This window comes from Babylonia areolata, chromosome 10 (assembly GCF_041734735.1).
Source record: "Babylonia areolata isolate BAREFJ2019XMU chromosome 10, ASM4173473v1, whole genome shotgun sequence".
Lineage (NCBI taxonomy): Eukaryota > Metazoa > Mollusca > Gastropoda > Neogastropoda > Buccinidae > Babylonia > Babylonia areolata.
Genome location: NC_134885.1, coordinates 279855 through 304551, shown reverse-complemented (window position 1 = coordinate 304551; position 24697 = coordinate 279855). Strand labels below are relative to the sequence as shown.

General features: G+C 46.0%; 1 protein-coding gene across 10 annotated transcripts in view; it reads left to right on the top strand.

The window, feature by feature from the left end:
* The window catches only part of LOC143286676 (liprin-beta-1-like), a 258254-nt gene that overhangs the window by 171554 nt on the left and 62003 nt on the right, over positions 1-24697 (top strand). For all 10 annotated transcript variants that reach the window (XM_076594315.1, XM_076594314.1, XM_076594320.1 and 7 more), the window contains 3 exons: positions 18888-18949; positions 21743-21827; positions 23115-23215. In XM_076594315.1, coding sequence (XP_076450430.1) covers positions 18888-18949; positions 21743-21827; positions 23115-23215 — 248 coding nt within the window. The remainder of the gene's footprint in view (positions 1-18887; positions 18950-21742; positions 21828-23114; positions 23216-24697) is intronic.

Here is a 24697-nt window from a genome sequence, read left to right as displayed (position 1 = left end):
TTTCTGTGGCAGTATATTGTGGAAACATTGTGGAGATGAACAGTTGGAGTAGTGCTAGTGGACAGTTGTCATTTTGCCCTTTGCCATTTTGCTGTGACTGTAGTCTGTCTGTTGTGTGGAACAGTGTTTGGTGTGCATCTTCTGGACTGACCTCAGCCATGGATGCTGGAGTAATAAGTGGTTTTGGTAGAGCACTTGATAGGTTCATTGTCTTCCAACAATCTGTAAGCATGATGAATTGATCTTGATGAAGCATTACCATCTGAACAATGTTTAGAATTATATGATAGTAAGTCCTGTCCGAGAACAGCAGAGGAAGGAACTGCTGTGTGGACAATGTGGGCCAGAATTGGATTATAGTGGAGAGTGTCATACCCAAGTTACATCCCAACTCTTTCGGCCATGAGAGCTGCATAAATGTTTGCGTGAGGATGATCCCCAAAGGCCAGCTAGCTCCCAGGGCTGCAGCGCTAAGAGCCAGTGCAATCTTGTCTCCTGGTTGCAGAGCCATAGTCCTTCACAGAAGACTAAACTGTAAATGAATTTCCATGGCAGTAGAGAAACTCAGTTCCCACTTTGCTGTTGGCCCAGCTGTAAGCTGATGTCAGTGGTCTAGAGGTACTTCATCATGTGCTTGAACATGGATACGGAACAAAGGTTTGAAATGGTGAGGTTATTATTCATGTGCTTAAATTCATATGCTTGGAGATGGATTTGTGTGGGTGTCAGCCCCAAGGTTGATTTGATTTTAAAACTGATAACTGATTTCATGAAAAAAATCTCAGCACTGTTTGCATTGTCTTCCAAACTATGGAATCATACTTCATAGTTACATTGGCCAAGGTTTTTTTGTCAGTGGAAAACAAAGAAAGACGAGAAATAAAGAATAGTCAACCCCAAACTTTTTTTTTTACAGTGTTTATTCTAACTTTAGGAGTTCACTGTGACAGTAAGCTAAGGTGGAGACATTGAACATGCAGTGTCTTCACTGGGTTCCTGTGAGTTAATGACCAGTTGACCAGTTGGTGAATATGCAGTGCCTCTCAATGGGTTTCTCTGAGTTAGTGACCAGTTGACCAGTCGTTGAACATGTAGTGTTCGTCAGTGGGTTTCTCTGAGTTAGTGACCAGTTGACCAGTCGTTGAACATGTAGTGTTCGTCAGTGGGTTTCTCTGAGTTAGTGGCCAGTTGACCAGTCGTTGAACATGTAGTGTCTCTCAATGGGTTTCTCTGAGTTAGTGGCCAGTTGACCAGTCGTTGAACATGTAGTGTCTCTCAATGGGTTTCTCTGAGTTAGTGACCAGTTGACCAGTCGTTGAACATGTAGTGTTCGTCAGTGGGTTTCTCTGAGTTAGTGACCAGCTGACCAGTCGTTGAACATGTAGTGTCTCTCAATGGGTTTCTCTGAGTTTGTGACCAGTTGACCAGTCGTTGAACATGTAGTGTTCGTCAGTGGGTTTCTCTGAGTTAGTGGCCAGTTGACCAGTCGTTGAACATGTAGTGTCTCTCAATGGGTTTCTCTGAGTTTGTGACCAGTTGACCAGTCGTTGAACATGTAGTGTTCGTCAGTGGGTTTCTCTGAGTTAGTGACCAGCTGACCAGTCGTTGAACATGTAGTGTCTCTCAATGGGTTTCTCTGAGTTAGTGACCAGCTGACCAGTCATTGAACATGTAGTGTTCGTCAGTGGGTTTCTCTGAGTTAGTGACCAGCTGACCAGTCGTTGAACATGTAGTGTCTCTCAATGGGTTTCTCTGAGTTAGTGACCAGCTGACCAGTCGTTGAACATGTAGTGTTCGTCAGTGGGTTTCTCTGAGTTAGTGGCCAGTTGACCAGTCGTTGAACATGTAGTGTTCGTCAGTGGGTTTCTCTGAGTTAGTGACCAGTTGACCAGTTGTTGAACATGTAGTGTTCGTCAGTGGGTTTCTCTGAGTTAGTGACCAGTTGACCAGTCGTTGAACATGTAGTGTCTCTCAATGGGTTTCTCTGAGTTAGTGACCAGCTGACCAGTCATTGAATATGTAGTGTTCATCAGTGGGTTTCTCTGAGTTAGTGGCCAGTTGACCAGTCGTTGAACATGTAGTGTTCGTCAGTGGGTTTCTCTGAGTTAGTGGCCAGTTGACCAGTCGTTGAACATGTAGTGTTCGTCAGTGGGTTTCTCTGAGTTAGTGGCCAGTTGACCAGTCGTTGAACATGTAGTGTTCGTCAGTGGGTTTCTCTGAGTTAGTGGCCAGTTGACCAGTCGTTGAACATGTAGTGTTCGTCAGTGGGTTTCTCTGAGTTAGTGGCCAGTTGACCAGTCGTTGAACATGTAGTGTCTCTCAATGGGTTTCTCTGAGTTAGTGGCCAGTTGACTAGTCGTTGAACATGTAGTGTTCATCAGTGGGTTTCTCTGAGTTAGTGGCCAGTTGACCAGTCGTTGAACATGTAGTGTCTCTCAATGGGTTTCTCTGAGTTAGTGACCAGTTGAACAGTCGTTGAACATGTAGTGTTCATCAGTGGGTTTCTCTGAGTTAGTGACCAGTTGACCAATCATAGTGGTTGATATTGTGTTTCCCTGAGTTAGTGACCAGTTGAACAGTCACAGTGGTTGACATTGGGTTTCTCGGAGTTAGTGACCAGTTGACCAGTCGTTGAACATGCAGTGTTCACCAATGGGTTTCTCTGAAGTAGCGACCAGTTGACCAGTTGTTGAACATGTAGTCTTGGTCAGTGGGTTTCTCTGAGGTAGTGACTAGCTGACCAGTCAATGTCATTAAGTGACAAGACAGAACAATACATTTATACCATATTCACCCTTGAAGGCTGACATGTTTCACATGACAAAACAGTGAACAGTGTTCAGTGATGAGCAGTTCTGTTTGAAGAAAAGAAGTGTTATGTGGTCATGGCAGAATGGGAAAGGGCAAATCTGGGTGCCATTGAGCACACCAAGACAAACTTCAACTGAGAAAGAATAACAAGACAGCGATGTTTGTTTGAAAAGTCTTTCTATTTTTATTTTTATTTTTTATAAAGGGAATGTCATTCATTAATGAATGGTTGTTCAGAGGTCTGAAAGTTGACAGATGGATTATGTTTGTGATTTTAGCTTTTTTTCCCCTCCTGACTGGGTTTTGGTCATTGATGTAAATACTGTACAAGTGTAGAATACTAGAAACATGAGTTATAAGTCTAGATGTGGTGTTAATTTTTGTAACCATTTTTCTCATATTGATGTTAATTATTAGTGCTCTAGGCTCCCCTGTTCTAAGGAGGTAGCGTGTGTGTGTGTGTGTGTGTGTGTGTGTGTGTTTAAGAAAGCAAGAGAGAGAGATCCCAAACAGAAGTGGAATGCCACACCCCCATGTTTTATATTATAAATAAATTCATATAGAATCTGGCTGAAATAACTGTACAGTAGCTTTCACAACTAACCAATATAACAATGTAAAATAATTGAAGGAGGGTGGTGACTTTCATCCTGAAGAGAGGTAACAAGAGCTTACAGCCGTAAAAGACCTGAAAGGCACAACAGCAAAGCCAAACTGTTGCATTAAAATAATAATGACAATAATATTTAAAATTATAGTAATGATAATAACAACAGTGATGATAATAAAGGAAAAAATTATTTAAAAAAAAAATACTCTTGGGCTTTCTCCATTGTTTATTCAGCCGTACATATTTTAGCTGATTGGGGAGCACTTAAAATTATGGGAAGCATCATTGGTTGGTTGGGGTCATGTGGTCTTGTTTTATTTTCCAGTCATAGAGGTTGTGTTTAATTCAATGATTGATTCATGGGGTGAATTTCTTTGAAGCATCATTCCTTGGTTGGGGTCATGCGATCTTGTTTTATTTTCCAGTCATAGAAAATAGGGAAATAGTGGGTATGAATGGATTTATTTCATATCAAAATCAGTCAGGGTTTTTTCTTACTTTTTTATTTTTGAAATATTGGTTAATCAAATTAATTCATAAATCAGTTTTGGTTGCATGGTGTAGGGATTGGAAACACTGTTTGCTTTGTTGTTGTATTGTGGGTGTGGATTGTTGAGCATTGGTTTTCTGGTGGAAGTGGTAATGATTGAAGAAGGTTTTATGTGCAGGATTTGGACTTACTGTTTTTATTTCTTTATCTCCTTTTTTTCCCCTTTGTAATTATTTTGGCTTTATTGCTTGTGCTCCTTTGAAATTTTCTTCTTTTAATGAAGCGGTTACATCGTGCCTGTCTCTCTTCCTCTGTTGCTTGCTCTCTTTGTCTGTCTGTCTGTCTCTCATCTCCTTCCTCATTACCTATCAGTCTCTTCTTCATCCCACACCCTCTCTGTCTCTCTTTTTCTAATCTATATTTGTTTACTGTGTGTGTGTGCGAGCGTATGTGTGTCTGTTGGGGGGTGGGGCTGTGGGGGCATGTGTGTGCATGTTTCTGTGCATTGGAGTGTTAACGTTTATATGGATAACTGCTGAATATTTTTTGTTGAGAAAGAGAAAATAACCTCATACTTCTTTTTCTTTTCTTTTTTTTTTCCCCAAGTGCTTACATTTTACAGAAGTTGCATCAAGTTGCCTGGTTTTATTGCCTGGAGTTTTTGTTGTTAACACAGACTGCACTGTTTGCACTTTGTATTTTGGCCTTTGCCACAAAGCTTGAACATCCTCACCTGCTTGTTTACTCCCTTGTCTGACTTCCCCCCACCTGCCCCCAGTATATATTGGTAAGTTTGTATTCTCTTCCCCCCCTCCTGCCCCCAGTATATATTGGTAAGTTTGTATTCTCTTCCCCCCTCCTGCCCCCAGTATATATTGGTAAGTTTGTATTCTCTTCCCCCCTCCTGCCCCCAGTATATAGTGGTCAGTATGTATTCTCTTCCCCCCTCCTACCCCCAGTATATATTGGTAAGTTTGTATTCTCTTCCCCCCTCCTGCCGCCAGTATATAGTGGTCAGTATGTATTCTCTTCCCCCCTCCTGCCTCAAGTATATAGTGGTCAGTATGTCTGTCCTTCCCCCCTCCTGCCTCCAGTATATAGTGGTCAATATGTCTGTCCTTCCCCCCTCCTGCCTCCAGTATATAGTGGTCAGTATGTCTGTCCTTCCCCCCTCCTGCCTCCAGTATATAGTGGTCAGTATGTCTGTCCTTCCCCCCTCCTGCCTCCAGTATATAGTGGTCAGTATGTCTGTCCTTCCCCCCTCCTGCCTCCAGTATATAGTGGTCAGTATGTCTGTCCTTCCCCCACAAAGCCCCAGTATATAGTGGTCAGTATGTCTGTCCTTCCCCCCTCCTGCCCCCAGTAAATAGTGGTCAGTATGTCTGTCCTTCCCCCCTCCTACCCCCAGTATATAGTGGTCAGTATGTCTGTCCTTCCCCCCTCCTACCCCCAGTATATAGTGGTCAGTATGTCTGTCCTTCCCCCACAAAGCCCCAGTATATAGTGGTCAGTATGTCTGTCCTTCCCCCCTCCTGCCCCCAGTATATAGTGGTCAGTATGTCTGTCCTTCCCCCACAAAGCCCCAGTATATAGTGGTCAGTATGTCTATCCTTCCCCCCTCCTGCCCCCAGTATATAGTGGTCAGTATGTCTGTCTTTCCTCCACAAAGCCCCAGTATATAGTGGTCAGTATGTCTGTCCTTCCCCTCTCCTGCCCCCAGTATATAGTGGTCAGTATGTCTGTCCTTCCCCCACAAAGCCCCAGTATATAGTGGTCGGTATGTCTGTCCTTCACCCCTTCTGCCCCCAGTATATAGTGGTCAGTATGTCTGTCCTTCCCCCCTCCTGCCCCCAGTATATAGTGGTCAGTATGTCTGTCCTTCCCCCCTCCTGCCCCCAGTATATAGTGGTCAGTATGTCTGTCCTTCCCCCCTCCTGCCCCCAGTATATAGTGGTCAGTATGTCTGTCCTTCCCCCCTCCTGCCCCCAGTATATAGTGGTCAGTATGTCTGTCCTTCCCCCCTCCTGCCCCCAGTATATAGTGGTCAGTATGTCTGTCCTTCCCCCCTCCTGCCCCCAGTATATAGTGGTCAGTATGTCTGTCCTTCCCCCCTCCTGCCCCCAGTATATAGTGGTCAGTATGTCTGTCCTTCCCCCACAAAGCCCCAGTATATAGTGGTCAGTATGTCTGTCCTTCCCCCCTTCTGCCCCCAGTATATAGTGGTCAGTATGTCTGTCCTTCCCTCCACAAAGCCCCAGTATATAGTGGTCAGTATGTCTGTCCTTCCCCCCTTCTGCCCCCAGTATATAGTGGTCAGTATGTCTGTCCTTCCCCCACAAAGCCCCAGTATATAGTGGTCAGTATGTCTGTCCTTCCCCCCTCCTGCCCCCAGTATATAGTGGTCAGTATGTCTGTCCTTCCCCCCTCCTGCCCCCAGTATATAGTGGTCAGTATGTCTGTCCTTCCCCCCTCCTACCCCCAGTATATAGTGGTCAGTATGTCTGTCCTTCCCCCCTCCTACCCCCAGTATATAGTGGTCAGTATGTCTGTCCTTCCCCCCTCCTACCCCCAGTATATAGTGGTCAGTATGTCTGTCCTTCCCCCCTCCTACCCCCAGTATATAGTGGTCAGTATGTCTGTCTTTCCTCCACAAAGCCCCATTATATAGTGGTCAGTATGTCTGTCCTTCCCCCACAAAGCCCCAGTAAATAGTGGTCAGTATGTCTGTCCTTCCCCCCTCCTGCCTCCAGTAAATAGTGGTCAGTATGTCTGTCCTTCCCCCCTCCTGCCCCCAGTATATAGTGGTCAGTATGTCTGTCCTTCCCCCCTCCTGCCCCCAGTATATAGTGGTCAGTATGTCTGTCCTTCCCCCACAAAGCCCCAGTAAATAGTGGTCAGTATCCTCACCTCCGATGCCTTCTCCACTTGTGCCCCAGTAGTGTAATCAAATCAGATCAGATAAGAAATAGTTTGCGTTAATCCACATAGAATTTCAGTATTGTAATTATGGATTCGTTATAAACATATGCATAATAAAATTGTGATGAGGTAACTGCAAAAGGAGATTAAAACATATCCACAATAACTTTTGATAGACTAAAATAAAATAAGACACACGCCCACTGTCCACATCCACTCACCCACGCCCACCCGGACCCCCCCACCCCCACCCCCACACACTCACTCACTCTCTTCTTTCGGGGGCTTCTTTTGACATGGACTTTGTTACTTTGTTTTCTGCAGTGTGTTGAAGGGCTTATTTTGACATGGACTTTGTTACTTTGTTTTCTACAGTGTGTTGAAGGGCTTATTTTGACATGGACTTTGTTACTTTGTTTTCTACAGTGTGTTGAAGGGCTTATTTTGACATGGACTTTGTTACTTTGTTTTCTGCAGTGTCTTGAAGGACTTATTTTGACATGGACTTTGTTACTTTGTTTTCTGCAGTGTGTTGAAGGGCTTATTTTGACATGGACTTTGTTACTTTGTTTTCTGCAGTGTGTTGAAGGGCTTATTTTGACATGGACTTTGTTACTTTGTTTTCTGCAGTGTGTTGAAGGGCTTATTTTGACATGGACTTTGTTACTTTGTTTTCTGCAGTGTCTTGAAGGACTTATTTTGACATGGACTTTGTTACTTTGTTTTCTACAGTGTGTTGAAGGGCTTATTTTGACATGGACTTTGTTACTTTGTTTTCTGCAGTGTCTTGAAGGACTTATTTTGACATGGACTTTGTTACTTTGTTTTCTACAGTGTGTTGAAGGGCTTATTTTGACATGGACTTTGTTACTTTGTTTTCTGCAGTGTGTTGAAGGGCTTATTTTGACATGGACTTTGTTACTTTGTTTTCTGCAGTGTGTTGAAGGGCTTATTTTGACATGGACTCTGTTCCCTTGCTTCCTGCACTGTTTTGAGGGCTTGTTTTGACATTGTGCTTTCAACATTGAATAGTTCATTGCTATCATAGTTAAATGATGTTAATGATTTGACTATGTGCAATAGGTGTAGTTTTGCTTCTGTCAGCTTTTTAGGGGTGGAGGGGGGTCACAGTTTTTGCTTTTTGTATTCTCATTTTCCATGTTTTAAAAGGTTGGGTGTTCTTTTTCCCTTTTATTTATGTATTTCTGTAGTTAGGTTTTCTTTTTCTTATTCTTCCCTTTCTTCCCTACAGCTACCAGTTAGAGATCAGACCCTTTATTGCCTTGACTGTTGTTAACAGACGTATGGTATCGACTTTGTGTTATGACTCAAGCTGGCAGACATGGTATGGACTGTGTTATGACTCAAGCCAGCAGATATGGTATGGACTGTGTTATGACTCAAGCCAGCAGATATGGTATGGACTGTGTTATGACTCAAGCCAGCAGATATGGTATGGACTTTGTGTTATGACTCAAGCCAGCAGATATGGTATGGACTGTGTTATGACTCAAGCCAGCAGATATGGTATGGACTGTGTTATGACTCAAGCCAGCAGACATGGTATGGACTGTGTTATGACTCAAGCTGGCAGATATGGTATGGACTGTGTTATGACTCAAGCCAGCAGATATGGTATGGACTGTGTTATGAACCAAAAAATCAGTTACTCATCGTAACCTGAAATCTGTTATATTAAAACTTTTCTTTTTAAAGCTTTTTCTTTGAAAGCTCCTGAATGCCTTTCCAAAATTTCTTCCAGTACCAGTGTCTAGAGCATTACAACACTGACCTCTCTCAACTGCTGGATGAACATGCACCCCCCACCTGCATGCTCCTTGATAGGCCTGCCACTCCATGGTACACACCAGACATTCACATTGCAAAATGCAAGCGTTGCCAATTGGAATGGTGATAGCAATCAACAAAACTAAGTCCGCAACACATGTCATCAGCAGAGACAAACTTTTTTTCATCTCAAGTTCTCGCTGCCACATCCACCAGATCTCTTTATTCCATCATGTCAAATCTTCTTGGTACTGCAAGGACTCCTCTTCCTTCTGTCTGCACTGTATCTGAACTCCCCATTGTCTTCTCTTTCTTTTTCAATAAAGTCCAAAATATTTGTGCCAGCTCAGACCAAATGCCTTTCCAACCTGCTCATCCTGATCCTCAGTTCAACGGCACTCCTCTCCATTCCTTAAATCCCATGACTGAAACAGAAGTCCATGAAATCTTGAAAGAAATGACAATAAAATATTGTGAGCTCGATCCTATACCAGCCTCTGTCTTTTCCCGTGTCCCACAGCTTCTCCCCACAATCACCAATATTGTAAACTCATCCCATCTCAATGGAACTTTTACATTCACTTTCAAAACTGCAACCATCTGGCTGCTTCTGAAGAAACAACCTTGACTTAAACTTTTTGAAAAACTATCGACCAGTTTCTAACTTCCTTTCCTGTCCAAACTTCTTCAAAAAGCCATCCTGAAGCAGCTCAACAACCACCTTTGTTTCAACAATCCCCTCCACCCATTTCAGTCTGCCTACTGTGCTGACCATAGCACTGAAACCACTCTCCTCCACATCCTGAGTGATTTACTGCTAGCGACTGACTCAGGGAAAAATTTCCCTTCTCACTTTTCTCAACTTGTCAGCCGCCTTTGACACAATAGACTATTCAATCCTTCTTTTCCGTCTTCGCTTTACATTTGGTATCAACAGCACTGCTCTAAGCTGGTTCAAATAATATCTCGCCAACTGATTCCAGTCTGTCGTTGTTGATAATTGTCAGTCTGAACCCATCAAAGTCAAACATGGAGTCCCACAGGGATCTGTTTTAGGCCCTGTGCTCTTCACACTGTACACTGCTCCTCTCACTGAAATTATGAATCGCCGCAATATCAATCATCATTCTTATGCTGATGACACTCAGCTTCAGAAAATTGATACACCTGAAAATTTGTTCTCCCTCTTGAGAGAAACATCAGACAGCTTCCTGGACATTCAAAACTGGAGGACTCTTAATAAGTTACAACTGAACGCAGACAAAAACTGAAGCAATCATCATAGGAAATAAAAACTCCCTTCCATCACAACTGACACAATCAAACTTGGCAGCATTTCCATCCCTCTTTTCAGCTCAGTCAGGAACCTTGGTGTTGTCTTTGACAACACAATGTCTATGCAAAAATTCATCAGTCAGACCTGTCAATCTTGCTGTTGTCAGTTGCGATGCATCAGTTCCATTCGGAAATATCTATCCTCTCTTGCCTTGACTACTGTGACAATCTTTTCTCTGGTTTGCCTATTGTATCCATTCAGTCCCTTCAGCACATACAAAACTCTGCTGCCTGACTTGTCCTCAGAAAGAAAAGATCTGAGCACGTTACACCTCTTTTACAACATCTCCATTGGCTCCCTGTCTCACACAGAATAAAGTACAAGATCAGCACTCTATGTTAAAAATGTATTAACAAATCTCCCCCTTCCTATCTCTGTGGCTGTCATCATCTCTACACCCCATCTCTCTCTCTACGATTGGCCTTGGATCCACTCTGTTTACGCATACCCAGATTCAGACACTCCACTGTCAGCCACCGTTCTTTCTCTGTCTCTGGACCTTGCTTTTGGAATGAACTTCCTCTTTCGCTTCGTCAGGTGTTTGCACTCAGCTCTTTCGGGACTGGCCTTAAAACACACTTCTTTTCATGATAGCCTCCCTCCGTTGCCTCTTTTTTGTCTACACTTTCTCAGGTTTAGAGTTATGCATGCATGTGAATGACTGGTGTGAAAGCTCTTTGATTTGTCTCTGCACAAGATTAAGTGCTAATAAATTATCATTATTATTATCATTATTATGACTCTGACTGGCAGAGTTGGGGTATGGACTGTGTTATGACTCTAGCTAGAAGAGTTATGGTATGGACTGTGTTATGACTCAAACTAGCATAGTTATGATATGGACTGTTTTATGACTCTAACTAGCATAGTTATGGTGTGGACTGTTCTATGACTAGATAGCAGTTATGGCATGGACTGTTTTATGACTCAAACTAACATAGTTATGGTGTGGACTGTTTTATGACTCTTAACTAGCAGAGTTGTGGTATGGACTGTTTTATGACAATATAGCAGTTAAGGTATGGGCTATGTTATGACTCAAACTAGCATAGTTATGGTGTGGACTGTTTAATGACTGTAGATAGCAGAGTTGTGGTATGGTCTGTTAGGATTCTATATAGCAGAGTTGTTCTATGGAGAGTGTGTTATGACCAGCTAACAGAGTTGTGGAATGGGCTGTGTGTTATGACTCTGGATACTAGAGATGTGGTATGGACTGTGTGTTATGACTAGGTACTAGAGATGTGGTATGGACTGTGTGTTATGACTAGATACTAGTGATGTGGTATGGGCTGTGTTATGACTCTAGATACTAGAGATGTGGTATGGACTGTGTGTTATGACTCTGGATACTAGAGATGTGGTATGGACTGTGTGTTATGACTAGATACTAGAGATGTGGTATGGACTGTGTGTTATGACTAGATACTAGAGATGTGGTATGGGCTTTGTGTTATGACTCTAGATACTAGAGATGTGGTGTGGACTGTGTTATGACTAGATACTAGTGATGTGGTTTGGACTGTGTTATGACTAGATACTAGAGATGTGGTATGGGCTTTGTGTTATGACTCTAGATACTAGAGATGTGGTGTGGACTGTGTTATGACTAGATACTAGAGATGTGGTATGGACTGTGTGTTATGACTAGATACTAGTGATGTGGTTTGGACTGTGTTATGACTAGATACTAGAGATGTGGTATGGGCTTTGTGTTATGACTCTAGATACTAGAGATGTGGTATGGACTGTGTGTTATGACTAGATACTAGAGATGTGGTGTGGACTGTGTTATGACTAGATACTAGAGATGTGGTATGGACTGTGTGTTATGACTCTAGATACTAATGATGTGGTATGGACTGTGTGTTATGATATAGATACTAGAGATGTGGTATGGGCTTTGTGTTATGACTCTAGATACTAGAGATGTGGTATGGGCTGTGTGTTATGACTGGATACTAGAGATGTGGTATGGACTGTGTGTTATGACTAGATGGTGGTGGTGTGTCCATCGAGATCGATGATGACCATCGTTGTCATCCAGATGGGGGATGGGGGGAGGGTGGTGGTGGGGTGGGGGGAAGGATGCTCATGAGACTATCTGTGAGTGCGCAGATGGCTGAATAGTCCAATCTGCGCACGAAATGTTCGCTGACAGTTGGGGCAGACAAAGACAGGCATATCACTGTCAGGGAGCTTGTTTGCCCGTGACTTTCTGGCCTGCCTCTTCTGAACAGCTGCAGCAGTCCTGTTGGCCTCGCACAACTTGGCGCCTTTGTGCACAGCAGCGCGCCATTTGTTACGGTCCACTGCAGATTCCTCCCAGGAGTCAGGGTTGATATCAAACGCTTTCAGAGAGACTTTCAGAGTATCTCTGAAGCGCTTCTTCTGACCTCCGTGTGATCTCTTCCCTTGTTGCAGCTCGCCATAGAAGAGCCTTTTGGGCAGCCGATGGTCTGGCATGCGCGCCACGTGTCCAGCCCAGCGAAGCTGGGACTGCATCAGGATGGTGAAGATGCTGGGAAGGGTGGCTTTTGCGAGCACCTCTGTGTCTGGGGTCTTGTCTTGCCACTTGATGTTCAGTAGCTTCCTGAGGCATGTTGTGTGGAAGTGGTTCAGCTTCTTGGCATGTCGTTGGTACACTGTCCAAGTTTCGCAGCCGTACAGTAGTGTGGGGAGAACTACTGCTCTATAGACCTTTAGCTTGGTCTCAAGAGTAATGCCTCTTCTGTTCCAGACATTTGCACTGAGTCTACCAAAAGTTGCACTTGCTCTTGCAATCCTGACATTCACTTCATCGTCGATGGTCGCATTTCGTGACAGTGTGCTGCCAAGGTATGTGAACCGCTCCACCGCACTGAGTCTCTGACCGTTGACTGTGATGTTGGGCTCAACGTAGGGTTTCCCTGGGGCTGGCTGATGGAGAACTTCAGTTTTCCGCGTGCTGATGGTAAGGCCGAAGTTCCTGCTGGCAGTGGCAAACTTGTCGACGCTGAGTTGCATGTCAGCTTCAGATCCAGCGTTGAGGGCACAGTCATCAGCAAACAAAAAGTCTCTGATGATGTCTGTCATGACCTTCGTTTTTGCTTGAAGCCTTCTGAGGTTAAACAGCTTGCCATCTGTTCGGTACTTTAGGCCGATTCCAACATCGCCATCTCTGAAGGCATCAGTAAGCATTGCAGAGAACATGAGGCTGAACAGCGTTGGAGCCAGGACGCAGCCTTGCTTGACACCATTTGTGACAGCAAAAGGAGCAGACGTTTCGCCATTGTCCTGGACTCGAGCCTGCATGCCTTCATGGAATTGGCTGACCAAGGAAATAAATTTCCGAGGGCATCCGTACTTGGCCATGATCTTCCACAGTCCCTCTCTACTCACGGTGTCAAAGGCCTTAGTGAGGTCGACATAGGTGGAGAACAGATCAGCATTTTGCTCCTGACATTTCTCTTGCAGCTGCCTTGCAGCAAACACCATGTCGGTGGTTCCGCGCTCTTTCCGGAATCCACATTGGCTCTCAGGCAAATGACCTTGGTCAAGGTGTGCTGTGAGGCGGTTTAGTAGGATCCTGGCAAGTATCTTGCCTGCGATGGAGAGCAAGGAAATGCCCCGATGGTTATCACAGGCTTGCCGGTTCCCCTTTCGCTTGTACAAGTGAATGATAGATGCATCTTTGAAATCCTGGGGGATCGTCTCTTCTTTCCACATGAGTGAGTACAGCTGATGAAGCTTCTCAGTCAGCACAGTGCCTCCATCCTTGTAGACCTCTGCTGGTATGGAGTCTGAGCCAGGTGCTTTGCCACTGGATAGCAGACGGATTGCTTTCTGGGTCTCAAGAAGTGTTGGCGGATCGTCCAGTGCTTCATTGGTGGGGACTTGTGGGAGACGGTCTATGGCTTCATCATTTATGGAGGAAGGGCGATTTAAGACACTGTTGAAGTGCTCAGCCCATCGTTCGAGAATGTTCTCCTTCTCGGTGATCAAGGTATTCCCATCTGCACTGAGGAGGGGGGATGATCCTGAGGATGTGGGGCCGTAGACTTCTTTTAAGGCATCATAGAACCTCTTCATATCGTGCCTGTCAGCATATCCCTGGATCTCATCAGCTTTGTCACTCAGCCACTTATCCTGCATCTGGCGTAACTTTTGCTGAACAGTCCTGCGGATGGCATTGTACGCATCCTTTTTTGATGTGGACTTTGGGTTGCTCAGGTGGGCTTGATGCAGACGGCGTTTCTCATCCAGAAGCTGCTTGATTTCATCACAGTTTTCATCAAACCAGTCTTTGTGCTTTCTGATCATGGGTCCCAGGGTCTCTGAAGCTGTACTATAGATCAGCTCACGCAGGGTCCTCCAGTCAGACTCCACATTCTGGTTGTTCAGAGAGGCGGATTCCAGATGATCTTCCAGCAGCTCCACAAAGGACTGTTTGATGGTGATGTTTTTCAGCTTAGCGATGTTGAGCCGTTTTGGAGCCTTCTGGCCTTGGGGGCGTCTCTTGGGCTGGATTCGAATATTCAGCTTCGAGACTACAAGGCGATGGTCTGTCCAACACTCGGCGCCGCACATGGTCTTTGTTACACGTACATCTTGCCTATCCCTTTTCCTGACGATGACATAATCGATGAGATGCCAATGCTTTGAGCGAGGGTGCATCCATGACGTCCTGTTACGGGTAGGGAGGCTGAAAACTGTGTTGGTTATCAGCAGTTCGTGCTCTGCACATGTCTGAAGCAAAAGCAATCCATTTGGGTTGCAGTGGCCCACACCGTGCTTTCCAATCACTCCATCCCAGGAGATGTAGTCAGAGCCAACTCTAGCATTGAAGTCCCCAAGAATGATGAGCTTGTCTGCTTTAGGGATGGCAGCAATGACAGAGTGAAGGTCCTCGTAGAACTTCGCCTTCACTTCATCCGGGTTGGTCATGGTTGGGGCGTAGGCACTGACAATGGTGAGGTGCTTCTGGCCAGATGCCAGTGGGAGTTTCATGGTCATAAGCCTATCGTTGACTCCCTTTGGGATTCCAGCTAGCTTGCTGACAAGTGCTGTTTTTACTGCAAAACCAACACCAGCCTCACGTCGCTCTTCGCTTCCTCGTCCACTCCAGAAGAAGGTGTAACCAGATCCCCGTTCACAGAGCTCGCCTTCGCCTGCAAGCCGAGTCTCACTCAAGGCTGCGATGTCGATATTGTATCTGGCGAGTTCGGATGCAACTAGTGCTGTTCTCCTTTGGGGTCTGTCCGCGTTATCTCTGTCCAGGAGAGTCCTTATGTTCCAAGCACCAATGGTGAGAGGAACGATCCTTGCTTTTTTCTTTTCTTTCTCTTTGTTTCGACCGCTGATGTAGGGTCCCCGCCAGCCGCGGTATGCTGGCCAGGGTGATATGGAGCAGGCAATTTTTAGGGCACCTTTTCTAGCCCCTTCCTCATGCCAGGGAGGTGAGCAGTGCATTCCTAAAGAGGGCTGCTCAGACGCTCAGACGGCTGCCGAGCTCCATCGCTGCTCCTGTCGACGAAGAACGACCCTATGGCCTGAGCCGCCTGCGTGCAGGTCTGCGGCTGCGACTGCCAGTGTACCCACACCTGTCGTTTCGTCGCTCGCCTGTCGCCACAGGACTTGGGGGTGATGAAATGATGAAGGATGAAAGGTCATTTTGGATGACTGATGACTTGCGCGATGAGTTTGTTTAAAGTGAAGAGGAGTTGCGCAACGTCGACCTCACTCTCTCGTCCGGGTCCACCAATTTCCAGTGGCAAGACTAAGTCGAGACGACTGGAGGATGAGCACGGATGCAGTGGATGACCAAGATATCCTTTCGGTGTCTCATCTTGCTCTCTGCACTCCACAGTGCGTTGCTGTAACCGCCTTCCTCTCCGTTGAACCGATAGGTTTCTTCCGCAGATTCTGCCGGATCCAGACTTCGCATGCATGGGTAGACACACCCCGGGGGCCAACTGCGTGTGGCATGCACACAGCACGGTGGAGCTAGATGGCCGTCGGTGGCTCTCCTGAGCCGACGCCCTTTTATGGATCTCCATAAGGGTGTCTAGCCACCCGCCTCACCAGTCCCAGAAGGGAGTGGTGGGAGTGCCGGTTTAGTCGTCGGCAACCCGACCCTGAACAGGTTGTACTGGATTACAGGTTACCAGTAGCAGATCTAATGACCTGACCTGACCTGACTAGATACTAGAGATGTGGTATGGGCTTTGTGTTATGACTCTAGATACTAGAGATGTGGTGTGGACTGTGTTATGACTAGATACTAGAGATGTGGTATGGACTGTGTGTTATGACTCTAGATACTAGAGATGTGGTATGGGCTGTGTGTTATGACTGGAAACTAAAGATGTGGTGTGGACTGTGTTATGACTAGATACTAGAGATGTGGTATGGACTGTGTGTTATGACTAGATACTAGAGATGTGGTATGGGCAGTGTGTTATGACTCTAGATACTAGAGATGTGGTATGGACTGTGTTATGACTCTAGATACTAGAGATGTGGTATGGACTGTGTGTTATGACTCTGGAAACTAGAGATGTGGTGTGGACTGTGTTATGACTAGATACTAGAGATGTGGTATGGACTGTGTGATATGATATAGATACTAGAGATGTGGTATGGGCTGTGTGTTATGACTCTAGACACTAGAGATGTGGTATGGGCTGTGTGTTATGATATAGATACTAGAGATGTGGTATGGGCTGTGTGTTATGACTCTAGACACTAGAGATGTGGTATGGGCTGTGTGTTATGATAAAGATACTAGAGATGTGGTATGGGCTGTGTGTTATGACTCTAGACACTAGAGATGTGGTATGGGCTGTGTGTTATGACTCTGGATACTAGAGATGTGGTATGGACTGTGTGTTATGATATAGATACTAGAGATGTGGTATGGGCTGTGTGTTGTGACACTAGATACTAGAGATGTGGTATGGACTGTGTGTTATGACTTTAGATACTAGAGATGTGGTATGGACTGTGTGTTATGACTTTAGATACTAGAGATGTGGTATGGACTGTGTGTTATGACTTTAGATACTAGAGATGTGGTATGGACTGTGTGTTATGAAAAAGATACTAGAGATGTGGTATGGACTGTGTGTTATGATATAGATACTAGAGATGTGGTATGGGCTTTGTGTTATGACTCTAGATACTAGAGATGTGGTATGGGCTGTGTGTTATGTCTCTATGTACTAGAGACGTGGTATGGGCTGTGTGTTACGACTCTAGATACTAGAGATGTGGTATGGACTGTGTGTTACGACTCTAGATACGGACTGTGTTATGACTCTTGATACTAGAGATATGGTATGGGCAGTGTTATAACTAAGAGCTGTGGTATGGGCTGTGTTATGACTCTAGATACTAGAGATATGGTATGGGCAGTGTTATAACTAAGAGCTGTGGTATGGGCTGTGTTATGACTCTAGATACTAGAGATATGGTATGGGCAGTGTTATAACTAAGAGCTGTGGTATGGGCTGTGTTATGACTCTTGATACTAGAGATATGGTATGGGCAGTGTTATAACTAAGAGCTGTGGTATGGGCTGTGTTATGACTCTTGATACTAGAGATATGGTATGGGCAGTGTTATAACTAAGAGCTGTGGTATGGGCTGTGTTATGACTCTTGATACTAGAGATATGGTATGGGCAGTGTTATAACTAAGAGCTGTGGTATGGGCTGTGTTATGACTAAGAGCTGTGGTATGGGCTGTGTTATGACTCTAGATACTAGAGATATGGTATGGGCAGTGTTATAACTAAGAGCTGTGGTATGGGCTGTGTTATGACTCTAGATACTAGAGATATGGTATGGGCAGTGTTATAACTAAGAGCTGTGGTATGGGCTGTGTTATGACTAAGAGCTGTGGTATGGGCTGTGTTATGACTCTAGATACTAGAGATATGGTATGGGCAGTGTTATAACTAAGAGCTGTGGTATGGGCTGCGTTATGACTCTTGATACTAGAGATATGGTATGGGCAGTGTTATAACTAAGAGCTGTGGTATGGGCTGCGTTATGACTCTTGATACTAGAGCTGTGGTAACTGGTATGAACTGTGTTCACACAAAGAGGTTACAGGTTTTAATGTTGACAACATTATTTCTGAGTATGATCCTGCATTTCCCCCCCACAGATTATTCCATTATAATAAGTTTTTTGTTGTTGATGATGTTGTTTTATATAGAATGGAATTTACATAGCCTGATATGATAAGTAGTTTGTGTAAAATCATCCATGTGGTTTCAGGAACAGGGCTAAAGATAAAAAATTGTTTTCACCAAAAATTATGTCTTGTTATTAAACCATTGTCTCCATTTTATCTCTTTCTTGCTTATTACAAGAAGCATTTGGCCTGTTTGTGATGTACATTTTTTGTTGTTGAAAAATGCTGATCAATGATTTTTTGTTGAAAAATGCTGATGAATGATCATGATAATATATATAAATATGAAAAAAGCCTTCAAGGTACAGCAGGAAACCACCTTGCTGTTGCCTTGAAGGATGATAACTTTCTTATTTTCTAAGACATATCAAACTAGTTGGGGTTTTTTTTTAATATATATATATTTTTTTTTATCAAGGTTTACTGTGCTGGTGCCTGCTCTTGGAAGAGAGGTCTTTAGGGACATTACATATGCCTTTTGCTTGGGTGGGGGAAAGGGGGACTGTACTTGCGCTATGGCTTTTTTTTTTCTTCTTTTTTTTTTTTTATCTTCAACCCCACGCCCCACCCCACCCCCGTACCTCCCTGTAAAGGTCATGAGAATGTCTCTTCAGATGGGTCAGATTGGTATCACTATGTCATGAAAAATAAGGTTTCAGAAGTTTGGAACTTGTTAGCATTTCTTTTTCTTTTCTTTCTCTCTCTTTTTTTTTTATGGCATCATCAAGAATCTGGATGTGTCTTTGTTACAGAGACAGAAGTTGAGAAACTGAAGAAGGCGGTCGATACATTGATGGTCTCCAATGATGACAAGGTTCGGATTCATAATGTAGTTTCTTTGTTGCATTCATTATCATTGAAGAAAACAGGCTGTGTTTTTATGTGTTGGTTGCTGATTTTTGTTTTGTTTTCAATCAGTTATTTAGACATTTTCGTGTTCAGATTATTTTTAGCTGTAAAATGATTTGAAATGTGGTGAAGTGTGTGTTGTGTGTTTACACACCATCAGCATTGACGGAAGAGTGTGGGCCACATGTGTACTTGTGATAGGATGGGATTCCAGAGATATGCTGGATTGGCTGGAATGTTTGATAGCACAGGCTGTGTTTGTGAGAGATCAGGAAAAGGAAGGAACACATAGTTTGGTTCATCTGACTGTTTGCATTGTCATTATCATTTTGTTTATTTCACGATTTGAATGATTATTACTTTATAAATGGCAGCGGCAGCAACATTGTCATGTGCTGTGTTACAGTAGTGAAAGGTCTGGGTTGAAATCCTGCCCTCTCCCTTTCTCCAAAGTTTGACTGGAAAATCAAACTGAGTGTCTAGTCTTTAGAGTGAGACGATAAATTGAGGTCCAGTGTGCAGCACACACTTGGTGCACTGAAAAAGAACCCTTGGCAACAAAAGTGTCGTTTGGCAAAATTATGTAAAAAGAAATCCACTCTGATAGGTACACAAATACATAAGCATGCACTCAAGGCCTAACAAGCGTGTTGGGTTGTGCTGCTGTCAGGCATCTGCCTGGCAGATGTGGTGTGGCATATATGGATTTGTCCAAACACGGTGACATGTCCTTGAGAAACTAAAAAGAAATGAAAAATGAAATATAGTTGTGAACATGCGCACATGCTGTTTTTTCCCCCACCCCTTCCACCCCCAAAAATGTAAATAGATTTATTTCTAACATGATGGACTGAGGTTTTTGGTGGTGTGGTGATGTGAAGGAGGTGGGGGAAGAGGGGTGTGGTGATGTGAAGGAGGTGGGTGAAGAGGGGTGTGGTGATGTGAAGGAGGTGGGTGAAGAGGGGTGTGGGTGATGTGAAGGAGGTGGGTGAAGAGGGGTGTGGTGATGTGAAGGAGGTGGGTGAAGAGGGGTGTGGGTGGTGTGAAGGAGGTGGGTGAAGAGGGGTGTGGGTGGTGTGAAGGAGGTGGGTGAAGAGGGTTTGTGGGTGATGTGAAGGAGGTGGGTGAAGAGGGGTGTGGTGATGTGAAGGAGGTGGGGGAAGAGGGGTGTGGGTGGTGTGAAGGAGGTGGGTGAAGAGGGGTGTGGGTGGTGTGAAGGAGGTGGGTGAAGAGGGGTGTGGTGATGTGAAGGAGGTGGGTGAAGAGGGGTGTGGTGATGTGAAGGAGGTGGGTGAAGAGGGGTGTGGGTGATGTGAAGGAGGTGGGTGAAGAGGGGTGTGGTGATGTGAAGGAGGGTGGTGAAGAGGGGTGTGGGTGATGTGAAGGAGGTGGGGGAAGAGGGGTGTGGGTGGTGTGAAGGAGGTGGGTGAAGAGGGGTGTGGGTGGTGTGAAGGAGGTGGGTGAAGAGGGGTGTGGTGATGTGAAGGAGGTGGGTGAAGAGGGGTGTGGTGATGTGAAGGAGGTGGGGGAAGAGGGGTGTGGGTGGTGTGAAGGAGGTGGGTGAAGAGGGGTGTGGGTGTTGTGAAGGAGGTGGGGGAAGAGGGGTGTGGGTGGTGTGAAGGAGGTGGGTGAAGAGGGGTGTGGTGATGTGAAGGAGGTGGGTGAAGAGGGGTGTGGGTGGTGTGAAGGAGGTGGGTGAAGAGGGGTGTGGGTGGTGTGAAGGAGGTGCGTGAAGAGGGGTGTGGTGATGTGAAGGAGGTGGGTGAAGAGGGGTGTGGTGATGTGAAGGAGGTGGGTGAAGAGGGGTGTGGGTGATGTGAAGGAGGTGGGTGAAGAGGGGTGTGGTGGTGTGAAGGAGGTGGGTGAAGAGGGGTGTGGGTGATGTGAAGGAGGTGGGTGAAGAGGGGTGTGGGTGGTGTGAAGGAGGTGTGGGTGGTGTGAAGGAGGCGGGTGAAGAGGGGTGTGGGTGATATGAAGGAGGTGGGTGAAGAGGGGTGTGGGTGGTGTGAAGGAGGTGGGTGAAGAGGGGTGTGGTGGTGTGAAGGAGGTGGGTGAAGAGGGGTGTGGGTGGTATGAAGGAGGTGGGTGAAGAGGGGTGTGGTGATGTGAAGGAGGTGTGGGTGGTATGAAGGAGGTGGGTGAAGAGGGGTGTGGGTGGTATGAAGGAGGTGGGTGAAGAGGGGTGTGGGTGATGTGAAGGAGGTGGGTGAAGAGGGGTGTGGGTGGTGTGAAGGAGGTGGGTGAAGAGGGGTGTGGTGATGTGAAGGAGGTGGGTGAAGAGGGGTGTGGGTGATGTGAAGGAGGTGGGTGAAGAGGGGTGTGGGTGGTGTGAAGGAGGTGTGGGTGGTGTGAAGGAGGTGGGTGAAGAGGGGTGTGGGTGGTATGAAGGAGGTGGGTGAAGAGGGGTGTGGGTGATGTGAAGGAGGTGGGTGAAGAGGGGTGTGGGTGATGTGAAGGAGGTGGGTGAAGAGGGGTGTGGTGATGTGAAGGAGGTGGGTGAAGAGGGGTGTGGGTGATGTGAAGGAGGTGGGTGAAGAGGGGTGTGGGTGGTGTGAAGGAGGTGGGTGAAGAGGGGTGTGGGTGGTGTGAAGGAGGTGGGTGAAGAGGGGTGTGGTGATGTGAAGGAGGTGGGTGAAGAGGGGTGTGGGTGATGTGAAGGAGGTGGGGGAAGAGGGGTGTGGGTGGTGTGAAGGAGGTGGGTGAAGAGGGGTGTGGTGATGTGAAGGAGGTGGGTGAAGAGGGGTGTGGTTGTGTGCAGGACCGGCGGCTAGAGGACTACCGCAGACTACTGAAGCGCTACAGGCGTGTGGAGGAGATCCTGGTGCAGGCACAGGGCAGGAAAGGTACACGCTGTGTGTGGGGGGAAGGGAGTGGGGGGGGAGGGGGGTCTGTGTGGGTGGGTGTATGTTTGTGTGGGTGTGTGTTTGAGGGTGAGTGTATGTGTGGGTGTGTGTATGTCTGTGTGGGTGGGTGTTTGTGGGTGAGTTTATGTCGGTGTGGGTGGGTGTTTGTGGGTGAGTTTATGTTTGTGTGGGTGGGTGTTTGTGGGTGAGTTTATGTCTGTGTGGTTGGGTGTTTGTGGGTGAGTTTATGTCTGTGTGGGTGAGTGTTTGTGGGTGAGTGTATGTCTGTGTGGGTGTGGTTGGGTGTTTGTGGGTGAGTTTATGTCTGTGTGGGTGGGTGTATGTTTGGGTGTGTGTGGGTGTGTAAGCACATGTGTAACATGTCCAGTCTGACAGGTTGGATTAATGAAAGCATGAAGATAATTGTTTTGTTTGAATTTTTCTCCCTCAGCTGATTGGTGGTGAGAGGTGTGGAGAGAGAGAGAAGTACTGGTTTGACAAGGCAGTAGATGGTGAGAGGTGTGGAGAGAGAGAGAGAGAAGTGCTGGTTTGACAAGGCAGTAGATGGTGAGAGGTGTGGAGAGAGAGAGAGAGAAGTACTGGTTTGACAAGGCAGTAGATGGTGAGAGGTGTGGAGAGAGAGAGAGAGAGAGAGAGAGAGAGAGAAGTACTGGTTTGACAAGGCAGTAGATGGTGAGAGGTGTGGAGAGAGAGAGAGAGAAGTACTGGTTTGACAAGGCAGTAGATGGTGAGAGGTGTGGAGAGAGAGAGAGAGAAGTGCTGGTTTGACAAGGCAGTAGATGGTGAGAGGTGTGGAGAGAGAGAGAGAGAGAGAGAGAGAAGTACTGGTTTGACAAGGCATCAGTCCTTGAAGATGGAACACAGGGCTGTATAAACAGAATGACCACAGGTGCATTTTTGGCCACAAAAAGATCCATTTTTGTCTCTGTGCATCAGTTCAGGTTTCTATCCTTTCAGTAATAGTAAGGTTAACAATGCCATAGTCTTCTACAGCCATCATGGCAGTTGATCCATATCCACAGAGTGTAGGGCTTGGCATCGGAATGTGGGGCCCAGGTATCTCTTTCCACCATTTTGAATCTTTCCCTGTCAGGTACCCATTCACAGCTGGGTGGAGTGAGGAAGAGGGAAGTAAAGTGCCATTCTGATGACTGGACTTCTCTTTGTCATTTATATTCATAGACTTGATGATGTGAATAATGTGAAGTGGAATGAATGCAACCTTACAAACAAATGACGTGTCATTTCTCATCTTCCACCCCACAGCTGTGGAGGAGTTGTTACAGAACATTGAGGACGACACCAGTTCCACAAGTTCCTCCACCACGCCTTCCATACATGACACCTCTCTGCGGGACACTAGTAATGTGAGTGTGGCTTGTCTTCCATACATGACACCTCTCATACAGGGGCAGTGTTGTCTCCATTCAGACTCACATACCACACAGGGGGCAGTGTTGTCTCCATTCAGACTCACATACCATACAGGGGCAGTGTTGTCTCCATTCAGACTGACATACCACACAGGGGACAGTGTTGTCTCCATTCAGACTCACATACCATACAGGGGCAGTGTTGTCTCCATTCAGACTCACATACCATACAGGGACAGTGTTGTCTCCATTCAGACTCACATACCATACAGGGACAGTGTTGTCTCCATTCAGACTCACATACCATACAGGGACAGTGTTGTCTCCATTCAGACTCACATACCATACAGGGGCAGTGTTGTCTCCATTCAGACTCACATACCACACAGGGGGCAGTGTTGTCTCCATTCAGACTCACATACCATACAGGGGGCAGTGTTGTCTCCATTCAGACTCACATACCATACAGGGGCAGTGTTGTCTCCATTCAGACTCACATACCATACAGGGACAGTGTTGTCTCCATTCAGACTCACATACCATACAGGGGCAGTGTTGTCTCCATTCAGACTCACATACCACACAGAGGCAGTGTTGTCTCCATTCAGACTCACATACCATACAGGGGCAGTGTTGTCTCCATTCAGACTGACATACCATACAGGGGCAGTGTTGTCTCCATTCAGACTCACATACCACACAGGGGACAGTGTTGTCTCCATTCAGACTCACATACCATACAGGGGCAGTGTTGTCTCCATTCAGACTCACATACCACACAGGGGCAGTGTTGTCTCCATTCAGACTCACATACCATACAGGGGCAGTGTTGTCTCCATTCAGACTCACATACCACACAGGGGGCAGTGTTGTCTCCATTCAGACTCACATACCATACAGGGGCAGTGTTGTCTCCATTCAGACTCACATACCACACAGGGGGCAGTGTTGTCTCCATTCAGACTCACATACCATACAGGGGCAGTGTTGTCTCCATTCAGACTCACATACCACACAGGGGGCAGTGTTGTCTCCATTCAGACTCACATACCATACAGGGGCAGTGTTGTCTCCATTCAGACTCACATACCACACAGGGGACAGTGTTGTCTCCATTCAGACTCACATACCACACAGGGGCAGTGTTGTCTCCATTCAGACTCACATACCACACAGGGGACAGTGTTGTCTCCATTCAGACTCACATACCATACAGGGACAGTGTTGTCTCCATTCAGACTCACATACCATACAGGGACAGTGTTGTCTCCATTCAGACTCACATACCATACAGGGGCAGTGTTGTCTCCATTCAGACTCACATACCACACAGGGGCAGTGTTGTCTCCATTCAGACTCACATACCATACAGGGGACAGTGTTGTCTCCATTCAGACTCACATACCATACAGGGACAGTGTTGTCTCCATTCAGACTCACATACCATACAGGGGCAGTGTTGTCTCCATTCAGACT